This window comes from Hevea brasiliensis, chromosome 12 (assembly GCF_030052815.1).
Source record: "Hevea brasiliensis isolate MT/VB/25A 57/8 chromosome 12, ASM3005281v1, whole genome shotgun sequence".
Classification (NCBI taxonomy): Eukaryota; Viridiplantae; Streptophyta; class Magnoliopsida; order Malpighiales; family Euphorbiaceae; genus Hevea; species Hevea brasiliensis.
This window is the reverse complement of record NC_079504.1, coordinates 39,781,387-39,801,171: the sequence shown is the minus strand read 5'-3', so window position 1 is coordinate 39,801,171 and position 19,785 is coordinate 39,781,387. Positions and strand designations below refer to the sequence as shown.

At 33.3% G+C, this 19,785-nt stretch overlaps 1 protein-coding gene across 1 annotated transcript; it reads right to left on the bottom strand.

Annotated features, from left to right (window-relative positions):
* Positions 1–2,488: 2,488 nt before the first annotated feature.
* Positions 2,489–5,364, bottom strand: LOC131171218 (putative receptor-like protein kinase At3g47110). The gene is made up of 2 exons (XM_058130687.1): positions 2,682–5,364; positions 2,489–2,547 (listed from the first exon to the last, which is right to left on the bottom strand). Exons 1-2 carry the CDS (start codon positions 5,362–5,364, stop codon positions 2,489–2,491), a joined length of 2,742 nt encoding a protein of 913 aa, XP_057986670.1.
* Between the last annotated feature and the right edge of the window lie 14,421 nt (positions 5,365–19,785).

The window sequence follows — 19,785 nt, the reverse complement described above, 5'->3', positions numbered from 1 at the left end:
CGAGGTAGTTAAAGCGTTGCATTTAGATCTCCACCGCACGCCTAAGAATCGCACTTAACGCCGACAGTGCCGTGGTATGTCATGACAGTCCTGTACATCCCAATCTCCACCGTTGATCCCACTTGTAAGGACAAACCCAGAACCCTTGGATCAAGAGAGAAGACGACAATACCAGCGTCTTTCGCTCTTAGCCCTTAGATCGTTCCGGACAAGAAGATTTGGGACCGTCAGATTGAAAGAAGAAAAGGACAAATGTTCTGAAGAGGGATCTCAGCCATTCATTTTGATTCTCTTTAATTCCTGGACATCCGATCATGTCCTTCGAAATCTTGACCCTCCATCTCCCTCAAAATAAATCCTGACCCTTCACGGGGAGCACCCGATTCCTATAAATACCTGCATGAAAAAAACTGTTGAGAGGACGGACGGACGAGCAAAAAAGAGAGGCTGTTATTATAGCGGAAGAACTCTGAAAACTTCATTCAGTTTGTTATTCCGCTACTTTGAAGTGTTGATTGGAAAAACTTTTGAAACTAGTTTTCTGAAGTGTTTCTCGAAAAGGATTCTGAATACTGGAACTCTACATTTCCAGTTTGTTCATTATCTGGTCACACCCTCACTTTCAGCCCTTTATCATCTCTGCTTTCATTCCCACTGTCTAAGCTAAACTTCATTCCACTCGGCTTTTATCTTAATCCAATTATATTTTAGCTAAGCTCCCTTCACTTCCCGACGAACATCAGCTCTCAGGCTAATCAGTCCACTGTCTTATCTCTATTTGCCACCCCGTAGCTATTTCAGTAGATTTGGCTCCTCACAGGTAAGAGCTCATATTGCTGTTTTACTGAGTGTTTACATTTATTTTTCGCACTTTCTTCGTTCTTCTTACGTATGTGATTTTCTCCAAGTTCGTTTTGTGCAAAAGGACCCAAAAGAATGTTACTCTCGAGTTATCTCTTTAGTGATTAGTCTGTCATTTTATTAATCTTCGTTATTTCGGAATGCAAGTTTTTCTGGTTCCTAGTAGCGTGTAAATGGTCAGGTAAGACGTAGGTAACTGCAACTTAAGGGTCTCTTTTAAAAGAGAGAACCTGAATAACACGTCAGGAAGGTAGCCAAGCTATTAGGCTGACGTAAACAGCAATTCGACAAAGGTGTCATAAAGTGGAATAAAACCAAAATAAACGAAACAGAATAGATCGGTCATTAATAGATATTGGTAAAATGAATACATGAAAGGTCGGTAAATCAAGTTTAGTTTTCCCCATCTAGCCAAAAGGTATCGAGAAGCCTTATCCCCGGCATCTTTGAATGCCAGAATCCTTAGCTTTAGGCTCTTATGTCATGTAGCTGAAATTAAAATCCGGGAGATCGGAAAAGTCCCTTTCAGGCTCCTGTTAATCTAAAAGAGATCGGAGGAGAGTTCTTATCTGGTCTCAACTCAAAATTTTAATAACTATTAAATAGAGATCGGAGGAGGGTTCTTATCCGGTCTCCACTCAAGGTTTTAATAAATAACCATTAAACAGAGATCGGAGGAGAGTTCTTATCCGGTCTCCACTCAAAACATTAATAAATATTTAAAGGAGATCGGAGGAGAGTTCTTATCCGGTCTCAACTCGTAATTTTAATAAATATCTAAAAGAGATCGGAAGAGAGTTCTTATCCGGTCTCAACTCAAAATTTTAATAAATATCTAAAAGAGATCGGAGGAGAGTTCTTATCCGGTCCCAACTCAAAATTTTAAAGGAGAGCAGAGGAGGGTTCTTATCCGATCTCCAATCATAATTTTAATAAATAATCTAAAAGAGATCGGAGAAGAGTTCTTATCCGATTCTCTCGCCAAATCTTAACCTGTACACAAAATGATCCCAAAATCAAAAAAATGATTCGCGACATTAACTCACTAAGGTTGTCTCATTTACTTATGTATCTGGGTGATCCGAATTTAGTGAAATATCAAAATTTCCTTCTTACAAAAGGATTAACATTCCCATTCAAGCCCTCCTAACTAATTTATAAAGAATGCAAAATTAAATCTACTTACCCTTATTAAGGGACGAGGTGGGGTGCCTAACACTTTCCCCACCCGTTTACGGACCCCGAACCTAGAATCTCTGCTTTGAAGTGGTTTCATTTTTAATTTAACTTCTCAAATGGTTTTCTTTAGTTTCCCTCAAAACTAAGGTGGCGACTCCTCACTCTTTCCCACTTCGGTGAGAGATCGTCCGGGCGACCGCAAAATCCCTTGCGACAGTCTTCTTTCTGAGAACATCTCTAGCACAAGAATTCCATAACTATAAACATCTCCTTCTTTCGATGCTATACCACTCATTCCATATTCTACAAGTATGTAAAAGTAATCAAATTAATATGGCGATAATAAGTTCATCATTTGCTGACTAACAATAAATTAACAAACTGGGAAAACAGGTCTTGATTAGAGCAGGTATAGGTGAAAGTTAAATTTTATTGAGCATATAACTCCTCAGGGGGAATTTATATGGAACTGAATGTGGTTTGGAGATGGGATATAGAACGGTGGTCCTGAAAAACATATCAATTTTTGTTTATATGATAAAAGGAAAAAAAAAGAAAAGACTATTAAGGGAAGAAGAAGAAGCAGAATTAGAAGAAAAAGAAGAAAAATAGAGGAAGATGCTTATATAGTTGTTAATTACCTGGAGCAACATAACCAACGGTGCCATTGATTCTAGTTGTGCTGATTTGACTCAGAGATAAATTGCTGTTGATTGAGAAGAGTTTTGCTAGACCAAAATCACTTACATGAGCAACCATGTCATCATCAAGAAGAACATTGCTGGGTTTCAGATCACAATGAATGATAGGCTTTCGACAGAGGTCGTGTAGATAATGCAATGCTGATGCTACATCAATGGCGATATTGAGTCTTTGAAGAAGGTTCAAGCTTCTTTTCTGATCTTCACCTTCTGCACATGGATGCAGCCACTTTTCTAGGCTTCCATTCCCCATATATTCAAAAATTAAAGCCTTGAATGCATTTGTTTTGTAATCTAAGCTGGAGCAACATGTTACGAGCTTAACAAGATTTCGATGCCTTATATTCCCCAGCGAATTGCATTCAGCCATGAAGCTCTTAATGGCACTCGTTTTCTCGAGGTTGAGGACCTTAACAGCTACTGGTGTTTGGACTTGAGGTAGAAATCCTTTATACACAGAGCTAAAGCCACCTGAACCAATTAAATTGCTACAAGAGAATCCATCCGTTCCTTGATAAAGGTCTTTATAAGATACCTTTAGAAGGTGGTTCATTTCTAAGGGTGCAACAGAAGGCTTGGTTCTTGATTTTCTCATCCAGCGAATAAGAAAAAAGATCAGAATCGAAAGCAGAGTTGGAACCACACAAGCAATTGCAACCACTAGCTTAAGAGTGTGGGATTTCACTTTCTTCAAGAGTTTAGTAGGGCATTTTGGTAAACCAAGTTCTGGGACACCACCGCAAAGCTTGTTATTCCCAATCAGTGATAATGCACTGGCATTAGTAAATACTCCTCTTTCTGGTACCTCTCCCTCAAGATCATTGAACGAAAGATTCAAGTATTGGAGATAAGGGATTTCTTGGAGATCTTTGGGAATTTGTCCTGACAAGTTGTTTCGCGAAAGATCTAAATATTGAAGGCCTTTAAGGGAAGCTAAAGATGAAGGGATGGTTCCTTGGAAAAAATTTCCTTGCATATAAAGATATTCTAGGCTCAAGCAACCTCCAATGGTTTCAGGAATTTCACCTGAAAAATTGTTTTCTGAGATATCTAGTGTATTTACATTTTTAAGCTTTCCCACTTCTGTTGGTAAGTGCCCAGTGAAAGAGTTAAAAGATAAGTTCAGTATTTTTGATAAAGAAGTAACACCTAAAACTTCCTCAGGTAACTCTCCGCTGAGTCTATTTTCTGCAATATGTACAGCATATAAAAGTTGGCAATTTCTAATACTTGAAGGAATGCTTCCTTCCAATTTGTTTCCAGACAGCAATACACGAGATAATTGAGTGAGGTTACCAATGGAGGACGGAATTTGACCTGACAATTGATTGTAGCTTAAAATTAATGATTGTAGCTTTTGAAGCTTTCCAAACTGAGATGGGATGAAACCTGTGAAAAGGTTTTCTTCCAATTGCAAATCAATTAAGTTGACAAGATTCTCCATTGCCGCAGGAATAATTCCAGTGATTTCATTTCCTCCCATATATAATCTAATGAGCCCAGTTGAAAAATTGGCTGCAGAGTCTGGCAAGACACCTGCAAAATTATTTCTGGTGATAGAGAAGATTTGTAGATTACTACAATTTGTCAAGGAGGTCAAGAAAAGCAAGTCATTCGATGAATTACTTCCAAGATTATTGAACTCGAATTTCAGCCGTAAGATACTCTGTAAATTTCCAAGATTAGTGGGAACTTGTCCCACAAATTTGTTCCCGCCCATATCAACACGTTGAAGCTGAGAGGCATTAGACAATGAATTTGGAATTGGGCCAGACAAATAGTTTCCACCGACTAAAAAAGCTTGAAGATTTGGGAGAGTGAAGAAAATATTGTCAGGTAGACTCCCACTAAGTTGATTGGCAGCAAATACCAGAGAACTCAAAGATGTGACGTTGAAAAGAGATGGAGGGATTATACCTGATAATCTATTAACTCCAACGGCAAAACTATTCAAGCTTTTTAATCGACCCATCTCATTTGGAATACTTCCTTCCAGATCATTAAATGTTGCAGAAAACGTGGTAAGTGATGAAAGGTTGCCTAAAGAAGGAGGAATTTCTCCTGTCAGATGGTTATTGCAAAGTCCAAGCTTTTCCAGCTTTGGCAGGGAGCCAAGTTCTTCTGGGATCTTTCCAGCAAGATTATTCCACTGTAAATATATTGTGTTGAGCTGGAAACAGCGAGTCAAGTTGAGAGGAATTGTACCATTTAATGAGTTATTGTTGACAAAGAACTTCTGCAGTCGAAACAACTTGCCAAGTTGCTGCGGAATTTCGCCCCTTAAGCTGTTGTTTTGGAGGTTGATCAACCTAAGAAAACTGAGGTTGCCAATATATGGTGACACAGAATCAAAAAGATTCTGCCCTTCTAAGACCAAGGAGGTGACTCTTTGATGGCTGCGACCACATGTGATTCCAGTCCAGTGGCAGAAATGGAGAGAATCATTCCATGAGTTGAAGATTCCATGGGGATCACTGGTTATCCCTTGTTTGAATTTGAGCAAAGCAAGTTTATCTGTCTCTCTTCCTGAAGCACTGGCTTGCAGGCATCCTAAGTTAATAGAGAAGAAAAGAAACAGTTGCAGACAAACAAATGTATAAAAGCTGCGCTTACTAAACTTCATTTGGTTTAAAGAGGCAGGAAGCAGCTATTAGAATTGTTTGGTTAGTTCAAAAAGTGAGATGCAGAAAACTACATACAAAACCATCCAAGCCCAGTGTTGAAAATTTCCTAAGCTGATAATAATGATATTTGGGGAATGCGTTAAATTGTCAAGGTCGTCCCATTCATTTCGCCTTCCCTTCCCTTTCATTTCCTTTTCCCTGACTTCATTGGCTTGAACAGGCTCCCCTTCTCCACCACTTTGATTTTGGGATTTCTCAGGGTGAGGAGGTAAATTTGAGCTTGAAATATATATATATATATATATATATATATATATATATATATATATATATATATATATAAGCAAAAAAATTTTATAAAGGTAATAAATATGAGAGAGATTGTGGAGGGGCTCTGACTAAAACTTTGCCGATAAACAATCCATTTACATCGAACTACAGAACACCAACCACAACCAGAACTTAAAAAACACCAAAACAAATGGTAAACACCAAAACAAAAGAGCAGATAAAAAACTCCAAGACCAGAATCTACAGGAGAGCAACGAAGCCTGAGGTTCTACTAAAACCCTGTTTTACCAAGGGATCTGCACATGAATTTGCCTCTCTTAACACATGACAAAATGAGACACTTCTAAAAAAGTTTTAAAGTAATCTCTTTGTTTTTCAAATTAGGGATTTAGGATTTATCTCAAGTAAATGTTGAAAAAAAAAAAGAAATTTTGCTCTATTAGCAAAGTGAAATCATGGTTTTTGGTTTCAGTAGATATGATTTGGTGACTGAAATTTTTGAGTATTGGCTTAATTGGTGCTTTGGATTCAAAATTAGAGATATGATTAGAAGTAAAAAGTAAAATTGGAAAAACTATAACTAGGGTTCTGAGTTTCTTATGCAATGAAATGAGAGCAAAAAGAGGAACAAGGAGAGAGGTATTGGCTGAATGCAATAAATCCACAGAGAATCCCAAAGGGCTATTGATAATACACTTGGACCTAAAGGGATGTTGATGAGGGGAAGAGAGAAAAGGGGAGAGATGGAGATCAGGGATTGTTAATTTTGCAAACCATGTTTTGAGAAACAATTAGTTTTTTTTTTTTTCTTTTTTTCAATTAGTCCAACTCATAAAAACTTCAATAGCCTATATTTTCTCGTAATTGTTGTTTTTTTAGTGTTTTCTTTACTTTATATTACTATTTTATTTTTAATTTATTTTATATATTTTATAATTATATTAGATTTTAATAATTTATGTTGACACCATATTTTTGTCGATCCTCAAATGCATAACTTGTGTAATTAATATATGATTTTCTGTTGATACTTTCTTGAATGGATCTCCCATCTTAATATGTTGCCCAATCTCAACTAAATTACCTGACCACAGGTCATTTTCTCTGAACCAATAATAATTTCAATTCTCCCAAATAAATAATAAATTTCAAGTTTATTCAACTCAGATATGCTCAAGTTAACTGTTTTCCGACCTCTCTGCCTCTATTCAACCCGTTTGGATTGATGTCCAATCTTCGGACCATCTAATCTTACATTCGATTGTCTTCTGATCTTGGTAGGGTCACATAATTCAAAATTTCAAATTGTGGTCAATTTTTACTATCAGGTATCTCACTCTAATTGTTCAAAATTTCTTAATCAAGTTGATGTTTTATCCGATCTCTAAATAATTGTTCCAATCCTAATAAATTATTTTGACTAGTACCCGATCTCATGTCTTTACAAATCACTCCAAATGTTTCAAAGTTTCAATCGATATTCGATCATAAGGTCTTACAATCCCATGTTTGTTTTTCCGATCTCTTTAAGTGGTCTCATGTTTTATGAGGGATAACCGATCTTAGGTTATATGTTCAACTTTATTCAATTTAGTAGGGGTTAATTCTATCTAGCACACGCAAACTTGATTTAATATTTTCTGATCTCATCTAGAATTAATCACAAATGAACTTAATTCATTTTAAAAGAAAATACAAAGTCACTCAGCAGGAGGATCTTCCCTAGCTTGCTCTTTAGGTATATTTTCAATATTCTCTCCCTCCTCTCTCTCATGTTCCTCTTCACTCTTGGCCTCAACACCAGGGGCAAGCTTCTCTAGCCAGGTGAAGTCTTCTTCAGGGTAGCGCTTCACCAGCTCGGCTAGGAGATTGCTATGGGCATTCACATAGGCATTGGCTTCCTTCACCAAAGCTTTGTCCTCCTTGGCCCTTATCTCTCTAGAGAATCGAGCTAGATCGGCAGCTCGGCAAGCCCGAGCATCTTCAAGTTCTCTCTCCAGCTGAGCAGTTCTTTCCTCAGAAGACCTCACTTGGCTCTCCAAGTCAACGATCTGATCATTAGTGGTCGAGAGTTGGGTCTTTGCAATTGCCGCATCCTGCACTGCCTTGATGATCTCCCTTCTTAAGAGATGAGCATTCTCCCTGACTATCTATTGGTTCGCAACTGCCTCCAATCCTGAACTCATGGTCAGGGTTAGAAGATCTTTGATGCTCTCCTGGGCCATCCGAATCCAATCTTCTTGAAAACAAATCGAAGAATCTAAGACCTTCACCAGATCGGGATTTCCCCAGACTGAGTGGTTCCTCTCCAAAGTCAACATTTTGCATGAATAGTAACCTCCATAATATCAAATGCAAAGAAATAAACACCTACCTTTGTTAATATGCTCTAGTATGTCTAGTATGATTGGTTTAGTTAGGTTGGCATGCTAATAGGGTTCTGATTGCAGTACTGCCTATGGCTTCATGCCATTTCGTGATTTATGGCATTTAGTGCTATTTTGTGATATTATGGCTTTTGGCCATTTTGATACTCTTTATATACTTGGCTTTGTACCCGATGATTATTATTGCTTGTCAGCCATTCTATTGCACACCTAGTAGACACTATATGACCGATGGTATGACAGCCCGAGGTACTTAGTACTCAGTGCTAGTTTACCCATTTATCCAGTTCAGGCAACTAGCATAGGTTACTTGGGCAGCTAAAATAAATCCTACAAAGTTATAATTAAATAATGAACATAAAAATCACTAAATTAATAGAATATTATGAATAATTACCAAAAATCCAATCTGCATGAAATAACAGCATAATTTCTGCATATTTAATTATTTTAATTTATTTCTATTTTATATTGACACCACTAAACTGTATGCTTAGGGCGTCGCTTTTTGTCACGCGTAGGTACTGGAGACCAAGAGCGTGTGTAACACCCTCACTTTAGCAAGTCTGTACATTCTACTGTTTTGGTAACCGGTGTCGGTCCGGAAAGCTAGAATATCTGGAACTATATTTAAACTAGAGTGAGGAGCCATAAATATCCCAAATAATGGTAAGGAAAAAAATTTGGAAAAATTTAAGCTATAAAATACACCAAGGTTAAATGAGCCGGTGCCCTGGTGATGGGTGACCCTAACGAAAAATTGCTATCTTCACAGCTAGTAGCCCTAAACCCGAGGGAAATCCCGTGAAATAATTTCTGGGATGCCAGAGAATAGTTATGGCACCCTAAGTAGCATTAGAAACAAGAAAAGGTTAGGAGAATTTTTAAGATTGGTATAGATAGTTTTGGCTCCTTAAGCCAAACGGATGGCATTTTTGTCATTTCGTCTTCAGAGATGATTTTTACCAGCTTGTCCATTTAAGTAAGTGAAATATATGATATAAAATGTGAATTAATATTGATGAAAAATTTATTTAAAAATAAGTAAAGAGAGAAGCAAGAAAAACAAAACAAAAATAAGATTTAAACTTAATTATTACCTAAGCTTTATGTAAATATGAGGTCATTAAAATTTTTGACCAATCAAAACTTACCAAGCTTACATAAAACAAATAAGAAAGGATAAAAAAACACATAAGAAATCAGTTTCTTCTTCTTCAATTCCCACTTGGCAAAACCAATGAAAGAGAGTCCACCATTTAAGCTCTTCCCACAAAGCTTAGCAAACCTTGATTTTATACCATAAAACCACCTCCTCTCTTCATTAAACCTGACCCTTGTATCTTGAGTAACTTGAGGCAGCAAAAAGGAAGGAGAAATTAAGAAGTCTTGGCAAGCTTGGGTGTCACATAAGTGAGGTTAGTGACCAATCTCTCTTTTTCTCTTTCAATTCATGTTTAGGGAGTTTATTTAAGTTAGAAATTGTAAGACAATTTGATGAAAACCACTTGGATATATCTTCCCCAATTTCAATAGCCATAATAAGATGTAGGGTTTGATGGTTTTTGATGGATTTGAATGGCTTAGAAATGGTGTTTGACATGTAGACATCAATTAGAAATTGATTAGTATGCCTAATGTGATATGTGTTGTGTAAATCTTGAATTGGAGCTAGGATTTTGAATTTAAAACTTAGGGTTTTGCTCTTGTGTTGGTGAATGGAAGTTCTAATGGTCAATTAGTGACTATTTGTCTATATTTGATGAAGAATTGAAGTCAATTGTGGTAATGGAATTGAGGTTAGGTATGCTGCCTTTGGTGACCTGTAGGGCTAGATGTGAGTCTAGCAAGTTTGAGCAGCTGTAACTTGAGTTGTGTAGGTTCAGTTGGTGCAAGGCTAATTGGACATGAAATTAGATACATAATAGCATAACTTTGATGAAGAAACCCTGCCAAGAAAACCACAATAGACTGACCTAAAAATTGACCAAATCTGGGTAACACACATTCTACCTGGGCAAAATGACCAAATGAACAGTATTCATTCATTTGGTCATAACTCAGTGTAGAAAGGTCCAATTGACCTGAAATTTATATTAATGAAAAGCTTAGACAATTTACAACAACTTTTATGTAGAACACAAACTCAAATTCTGGACCTAACCAAATGAAATTGCTAGCCAAAATTGAGCTATCAAATTTGGCAGAACCAGAATTGCCTAGAAATTCTGGGTACTGGTCAATCTAGCTAGTTATGGTAAAATGGCAATAACTTGAGTTACAAAACTCTAAATGGAGTGATTCAAAAAGGGAATTAAAGAAGACACATAAAGGAACAACTTTGATGAAGACAAGTTAGCTAAATTCTCACTGTAGCTTAGACCAATGGAACAGTAAACATAGGACACAAAAACTGAAATTTTTGATTTATTTCTTATTGGTTTTAAGTATTGATTCGCAACCAATGCAACACTTTTGTGAACCAAAATGCGGTAATTTCATGTGGTTAGAACTCATGTAACTATTATGTATGAGAAAGTCAATATTTTGACTCGAATAGTAAAATGAATAGTAACCTTACATGTTAAACACAAATATTCAATTAAGAGCTTTGTAATATGCCCTAGTAGACCTAGTGAGATTGGTTTGGATAGGTTGCCATGCCACTAGGGTTCTGATAGCAGTACTGCGTATGGCTTCATGCCATTCTGTGATATGATAGCCTATGGCTATATTGATTATGATGTTATACTTGGCTTTATGCCTTATTGCTTTTATGGCTTATTAGCCATTCTGTCTGCACACCGGGAGACACATTGTGATCGATGGTGTGACGGCCCGAGGTACCTGGTACCCAGTGCTAGTTTACCCGTTTATCCATTCCGGTCAATTTGTATACGTTACTTGGACATGGAAAAGTATAAATGTAATTGAATTGATTATTAAAGGAAGTAAGGAAATTAAATATCAGGATAAAGAACAAGAATGATTTCAATAAAAAGAGGCTCAAAATCATCATGAGAACGATTAATAAAATACTAGGAAGAGTTAAAGAGTTAATATCATAAGATGTAATTAGCCTTCAACTAAACAATAAATTAGTAATTATTTATTTTCTTATAAGTACAATAACTAGGAAATTTTTACTTTTATTTGTATATTATATTTTCTTGTATTATTGGCACTACTAAGCTTTATACTTAGCGCGTCGCTATTTGCAACGCGTAGGTACTGAAGATTTGGCCAGAGGACCCAATGGACCATAGACTGGGAGATTAGAAGTTTTGATCTGCATTTGGGTCCCGAGTTTCACCTCCTCAGTAGTGCATATTTTGGTAGTGTCCAGCAACTTGTATTTTATTTTTGATTATTGTAATCAAATTTTGGACATTTAATGTAAATTATGTATTTTTGTACATGAAATGTGCATATGATGTAAATTAATATAGTTTAAAAATTTCATATTTGAATTCTATATGTATGGAAATGATTTAAATTTTCTCATGTATTTATATGAGTGAAACTTATTAATGTTCTGAATGAGAAAACGATTTTGTGAATCTGTGCAAAGATAATTGTTTCACACAGGTGGGAAAATTGTCAAATTATTAAGAAATGAGGGGAAACTCCATCAGTTTCTCCACAGAAAAAAAAAAGATAAAATAAATGAATAATTGATTAAATTTAATGAAAAATTGAATGTGATAATTAAAAAGTAATAAATTGAGATAAGATAAGATAGGGTGCTCTGGCACCGAGTGTGACATACCCTGCTCAGCTACATTGTAAACTGGTAAGGGGTGTCACAGCGTGAGCCTAGTAGGCCTTAGACTGGGAATCAGAGTTTTGATCTGCACTTATGTCCGGTGTCACCTCATCCGTGCAGTGTATTTTTGTAGGACCACTGGACTTCATTAGAAATTTTATATTTTGTATTTTGTAATTAGACTTTTATTTTGTTATGTAAATTAGACACTTATGTAATTACTATGAATTATGTAAATTAATTGAAATTGAGTATTTTGTTTATGAATGAGTATCAATTTATTTATTTATGTATGAATGAAAATTGTGAGTTTGCAACATTGAAATTGTAACGGTCTGACCCACTAGTGATATTGTCCGCTCTGGGCCGAAGCCCTCACGGTTTTAAAACGCGTCACGAGGAGTTACGAGCCACCAACTTATAAACCCAGCATCTCTCCCGTGTTTTGCCGATGTGGGATTTGCCTAGGGTGTTACAGAAATAAAGTACTAGAATTAAATGTGGTGAAGAATTTACATTATTGTAAATATATTATTGAGACTTTTAACAGGTGGGAAAACATCAAATATTAATAAATTTAGGGGAAACTTCGTCAGTTTCTCCGGTTAATAAATTGACCCCAAATTAAAGGAATTAAATGTGAATATTTGGAATGAAATAAGATAAGTTAAGGTGCTCTAGCACCAAGTATGACATGCCTGGCTCAGCTACACCGTAGACTGGTAAGGGGTGTCACAATCACGGTCACCTTAGCATTAGTGGTCCCAGCCTTGTGAGACATCGATACCGGCTCTCCTATCATTCCAGCTCTCCACAAGTAAACGTTTAACCGATCATTCTCAAATGAAATATGATTAATCCGTATCCATGATGTAAGAACTTTTTAGACACTATATCATACCGAGCTTTTCGGGTAGATCAGTATCTGGCTGACTTATCTCTCAAATATTACTTTTTGTATGCTATCGTAATGCATACTTCATCTGAAAAAGATTTTTATTTTTATTTTTATTAGTGTAAGAATAAGAGCTCGGATGATATAAATATTACTGGAATTTTGGTAAAATAGTAAAGAGTTTGAAAGAAAATTAGATAAAAATGTATCATAATGTGGGGAGTTCAGATTCGATTAATGAGGAGAAATAAGAATTTCTGTAGTTCGAATAGAAGTAGAAGATTCGGATAGTAAACAAGAGGTCGAAAGTCAAGAGTGGAAAAGAGTTCGGACAATAAGTTATGAGATTGGAAACCAGAAAAAGCCCGGATAGTAATAAAGAGATTGGGAAATGACGGGCGTAATGCATCACATTATCCTAGTCTTCTAGAGAGAGATCGGGAAAGAGTTTAACTCAACTTCTGCGATTGCTATACCTTTATTAAAGTTTACTTTTCAAAATAGGGGAGAACAGGAGAGAGTCCTTTCCTTGAATTCCCATAGTTTTATATCTTGTAAAATATTCAGTACTAAATTAGGGAAATCGGGAGAGAGTCCTTTCTTAGAATTCCTGTAGTTTTATAAAGTTCTCTCACATAAATTAGGGAGATCGGGAGAGAGTCCTTTCCCTAAATCCCCATAGACTTACATTTTTGCAAAGTCATTCAGTATGAAATTGGGAAGATCGGGAGAGAGTCCTTTCCTTGAAAACCTCAGCACTCATTTTTACAGAATTCAACACACATTTTAGTAACCGGTTCACGAGAGAGATCTTCCAAGAACCCCGAACTTTACATCTTGGACCCAATGGAGAGTCCTTCTTGGGAGCCACAAATTTATGTCACCTAGGAAACTTTTCCTTCAATTCGGCTTAATCAAACAAATACCGTAATTCCAAAACATTAAATCATTTAAGATGAAATGATATGGGTAAAGGTTTTACCGGTAATCATGCCGATGATGGAACCTTCCTTCATTAACTGAGAGTCCTCATTAATGAAGGGAATTCTCTAGGTTTTAATTAACACATCCCTTTTGAATTAGAGTCCTAATTAAAAGGAATGAAAATCTATACCTATATCGTTTCTTGCATATCCATTACACACACCGCACCCTCAATTATTTGAATGCCAATGATGAGGTACATAATGTGTGAACCAAGAGTCCTCCTCACTCGTTATGAACCATTAGGGACCAAATAACACCTCTTCGGAATTAGAGTTCTAATTCGAAGAGGGAGGAACATAACAAATACATAACAAATTAAACAAATACAATATCAATTCACTGTAGGGTCATCCCATATACTCGTGTTCTTAGATAACCCAAAATGGTGAAATATCAAACGTTCCTTTTATCAATAGCAGGGACCAACATCATAATTCTAACTCCAAAATTATTGATCTTAAATTATAAAGAGCACATCATTAAGTCTGCTTGCCCTCATTGAAGGACGAGGTGGGGTGCTTAACACCTTCCCTACACGTACATGGACCCCGAGCCTAGAATCTTTGTTTTAGAAGTGGTTTTATAAATTCCTATTTTTACAAATGGTTTCCTTTAATTTCCTTTAAAATTAAAGTGGCGACTCCTCACTTTTTTCGCTTCGGTGAGAATCGTCCGACAACCATAAAAACTCTTGCGACAATTTACTCAACAATAATTATTATCAAAGTAAAGATACATTTAACAAATAAAATAAAATTAAAAATATTTTTCATGTATTAGCAAATTTATTAATATTACTTTTAATTAAATAATTGCTAAATAAATGAAAAATAGTTATATTATAAATAAAAAATAATCAATTTTAAAAAAAAAATATTAATTGGTGCACGTGTAATCATAAATTAATGCTCTCTATTTTAATTAGTTAAAAAATAATATCAAATATTATTATTATTTAAAAAATTTTAATTTAATTGATTAGATTAATTTTCTATTTAAATCTAAATTTTATTCTATTAACCCTTACGTTATCACTTAATCAATTTAAAATTAATTAAACTAAAATCTTAAAATTTTTTAATAATTTTATACTTAATAATATATATCATTGAATAGCGAATTCATGTAATTTCATTTTTTTTAATTAGATCATATATGTACAAGAATGTCTATAATTAATAATATAAATTTTCCTATAATTTATAAATACATGTAATTTTTTTCTATATTAATCAGAGAAATACACAATAAATTTGATATTAAAAAAATATACTTTAAGTAATATGAATTTCATAAAGTTAAATAAAAAATTAAAAAAAATTCTAAAATTTAATAGAATTTTCATATATTATATAATATATAAAAAATTAAAATTATGAGTTTATACAGCTTTTATATATATATATATATATATATATATATATATATATATATATATAAGAATTTATAAGTGAACTAAATTAAACGAAACTTAGATTTTTGGTTAACGGATCATTTCGATTTAATTTTTATAATCATGCTAAATAATAATAATAATAATAATAATAATAATAATAATAATAATAATAATAATAGTAATAGTTTAGACGGTATTTGGTATATCACCTAATAATTTTTTTTTTATTTAAAATAATTATATAAACCTCAAATATTCCTTGTTCATAAATGCAAAGAATGTGATTTAATTAATTTTTGATGAAAACTGCAATTCAAAAAGTTTGTAAAAATTAAACCTCAAGCCCAGTGTTGAAAATTTCATAGCTGATAATAATAATATTTGGAGAATGCGTCAAAGGGTCACGGTCGATCCCAGCTTAACAAGTTCGATCTACCCCAATAAACCAACAAAGTTAACACTTCTTAATTAGGTGCATTTTGGTTTTTAAAGCATTCGTTATATTTCGCCTTCGCATTCCCTTTCATTTCCTTTTCCCTGACTTCATTGGCTCGAACAAGTTCTTCTTCTCCACCATTTTGATTTTGGGATTTCTTGACATAAGAGGTAAATTGAGCTTGAAATTTATGTAAATTTTTTATTTGTTATCTAGGTATCAATACTTAAATTCAAGGGTTTTGTTAAAGTAATCTCCTTGAAAGGGGAAGCTAGGGTTTTGAGGTAGTTTGGTGGGTTAACCAAAGCTTGAAAGGGGGCTTCAATGGTGGTTTCTCTCCTCTCTCTCTCTCTCTAAATTCGGCTGCCCAAGGTTGAAGATGGCTGTTTAGTTTTTCTTTTTTTGTCAATTTTTATCTTCTTTTATTCATGTTTAAGTGGTATATAATGATGTGTCAAAATTTGGTTGGGTGAAAATATTTTAATTGCATCATGTTTATGTCATAAATATGACTTTTATTTTATTTTATTTTCTTTTCTTTTCTACTCATTTTTAATTAAATTTTTAGCAATATTTATTCACATTTTATGTCATAATAATTATTTACTTAACTGGACAAGTCGGTCAAAAATTATATTTAAAGACGAAATAACCAAAATGCCCTCCGTTTGGCTCATCGAGCTAAAATCGTCTGTACCGATCTCAAAAATTTTTTAAGTATTTTCTTGGTATTCTAATGCCATCGAAACCTCAATGACTCTTCCTTGGAGTTCCAAAAATTATTTTATGAATTTTTCCCTGGGTTTAGGGCTCCTAGCTACGAGAACCACAACTTCTCACTAGGTTGCCCATTGCTAGGGCACCGTCTCATTTAACTTGATTGTATTTTATTTTTAAAATTTTTTCTAAATTTTTTTATTATTATTTGAGTTATTTATGACTCTCACTCTAGTCTAAATATTTTTCCAGACGTTCTAGCTGTCCGGACCAACACCGGTTATCGGAACAATGTACGGAATTGCTACAGTGAGGATGCTACACAATGGATACAGAAGAAAGTGAAGCACGTGAAGCCTTAGCTAGTGTTGTCCTTGATTCACCAGAAGAACGTGGACCTTGGTACCAAGGCTTTTATGGAGACATTGATTTGAATAGTTCAGACTACAGAAATTATAATTTGTCCACATCTCCATGAAGAAACAACCCGTGAATCAACCTTATTCTATGGATTGAGTTTGAGAAAGGACTCTATCCATTTTTTAATCAAGGCGCTCTAACTTCTTATTTTGAGTTGTAGCATTCTTTGTCTGCCAGTTTAAGACTTCTTCTGGCAGGGTGATAGGAGCAGCTTGGCCTTCAGCAGTCATCTTGGTGGACTGAATAAAAGGTCTAGTGGAGATTTGTTTCATAAATGTGGATTAATTGATTTTTGTATAAAAAAAATGCAATCCAAAAATTTGCAATAATGATTTTATTTTTTAATTAGTTTTTATTTTAACGTATATTGTATGTTAATTTACTTGTTATATAAATTTATAATTTAATTTTTTATAAATTTTTTTTAAGTTTTCATATATAATATAATATTATCATAATATATTATTTTTAATAGTCAATTAAAATTAATTATTTATAAGCATAATTATATTTTATTTCTAATTAAAGTTGATTAAAAAATTATAAAAAAACAAAATTAATAATTTATATTACTTTAATCAATTAAAAATATTATAAATAAAACACATGAAATAAAATTTTTAATATATATTACTTTAGTGATTAAAATATTACAAATAAAACATGAGAATATGAATATTTTTATTTTATAAATTAAAATTTATTATTTACTAAAAGTTATTTTCAAAACAGTTTTATTTTTTTAAAATTTTTTAATAAAGTTATTATAGTCCATTTAGAATAGAGATTGTAAGAAAAAAAAAATGTGTTTTACTGGTTGATTTTATCTTAATGCAATAAGAATTTTAGAACTAATGATTTTTTATAAATATATTTTAATTTGGTATTTTTATAAATAATAAAAATAATGAAGAGTGTTTTTGAAAATTCTAATGTTCCCCCTTCCCAATTTTTAATTTTTTTTCAACTTTTTGGTGTTATAGCCAATTCTTTATTTTTTGAAAATTTTAGCTTGAATTTAAAATTTTATTATTTTTAGTTAGTAGTTAAAAATGAAATAAATAGAGGTCAAAATTATGATATATCAATTGATCAGAAAAGAAACCAACAATCAAAATTATATCTGGTTAGCTGATTAAAATTACTTTTGACTATAGGTTAAAGTAAACTTTTAAAACTATGTTAGAATTACCAAAAAAAAAAAAAAAAACTAGCTATAATTATAAAAATTTTTAAAAAATAAATTTTAATATTAAGCCATTAAATTAATTGTGCATCATTATTTACTATTAATAGAATTGTTTGAGCTAGGATTTTTATTTAAATAAATATTTTTTGAAATAAGATTTATAATAAGTTTAAGATTTTAATATGTTAATTATTATTTATTGTAAAATAAAAAATTATAAAAATAATTTGATCAGTTCTTAAGTTCTCTTATTCTTATTTTTATATTTACTAATTAATATCATAAAAGAATATAAGACTATGAATAAAAAAATTAGGTTAACAATTGAATAAATTTTTGTAATTTACTTATTTATATATATATAATTCTATGTAAAGTAAATTAAAAAATTAAAAAAATTAAAATATTTAAAATAAAAAAGTATTTATGGTAAATATATCGATGAACACATGCATATATAAGTGAATGTATGAGTATGCTAGGAAATATAAATAAAATAGAAATTATAAAAATAATAAATACTCGATTGGTGCAGTTGGTCCACTAGAAAAAAAAAAAGGCTAGTTCAATCACCTACACAAACACATACATATATCAATTGTTGACTAAAAATAATTAAATACAACCGAGACAAGAATAATAAATCCTATGGATTGCTAAATTTTCGATAGAGTTTTCTTTGTAACTAGACCTAATCCCTACAAAGTAAAAGAAACACAAGTAATAGCAACAACACAAATTAACCTCAAGCTCGCCATACATATCATATTGCCCATCTAGTGCCTACTCGAACACTAATCTACATCCATTGATCCAAGTTCTAACTCAGTCTCTATCTCATACATCCATTGATCCAAGTTCTAACTCAGTCTCTATATCCTCTACAATCCAAATAATTATTAAATGTCCATAAAAAATTTCAAAAGTATTCTTAGAGGTCCTTTAGATCATCCTAAGTCCTTACAATTTATTTTAATTATTTTCAATCTGCCAAAAATATTTTATTAATTAAATTTGCAAGCATAACAGATAGATAAAACACTAAGTTGGAGTTCAGCTTACCAATGCTGATTTTGACACTTGGAATGCATCCGAGCTTCAAAATGCTATGAATGATCAGAACGTAACCACTTTCCAGGAGAGTCCATTGGGCATTAAGACTAGGTCAAAACTCAATCCACAACACCAATGAGCTATCGCCAATTTGAATACACTTTGGGAATGCCCATGAGTCTTTGGATATAGGTCTAATGACAAGTTAGTCAAAACTCCTCTCTAGTTGCCCAATGTTTGCCAATATAGTTTAGGCAATACGTTAAGCATCTTCTTCATCTGATCTCCAATCAAGGCGTTGTTGGTGTCATTTCGAGGCTTGTGGAATGTAGATGAAGATTACAAGATCCAATCATCCATTCCAACCACCGTTGGTGAGAATGCCTTTAAAGCTTTGAAAAACCCATTTTCTCTGTCCTTGCTAGTGCTAAAAAGAGCCACCAAATCTGCATGGTTAGTCCCATCTGAAAGTTCTCTTCACCAATGTAACACCCATCATTTTCTAACATTGAAATTCCTATCGTCATTGGAAAATCCTTGTGAAATTGAGATTTTCATATACAAGGAAGTGGTGAACCATATATATATATGAAATTAATGTGTTAAGAGTATAGGTTATATGTGAATTTTGATAAGAAAAGAAATCAAGGTATCCTTGTGGGCAGAAAGAACTTCGGCAGTTGAAGGTTAAACTTTCGACAGCTGAAGTCCGTTTTTATTATTCAAATGTCTTTTTGGACAAAATAGACTTTGGTAGCTAAAAGTCGGGCTTTCAAAGAAACAAAAATCCCTCAATAGTAGGGTATAAATAGCTCACTTAGTTTCATCTTTAAAAGAAAATTAGCTTTTTCTCTCTCCTTAGCCGCTTTTGCATGCAAAGGGT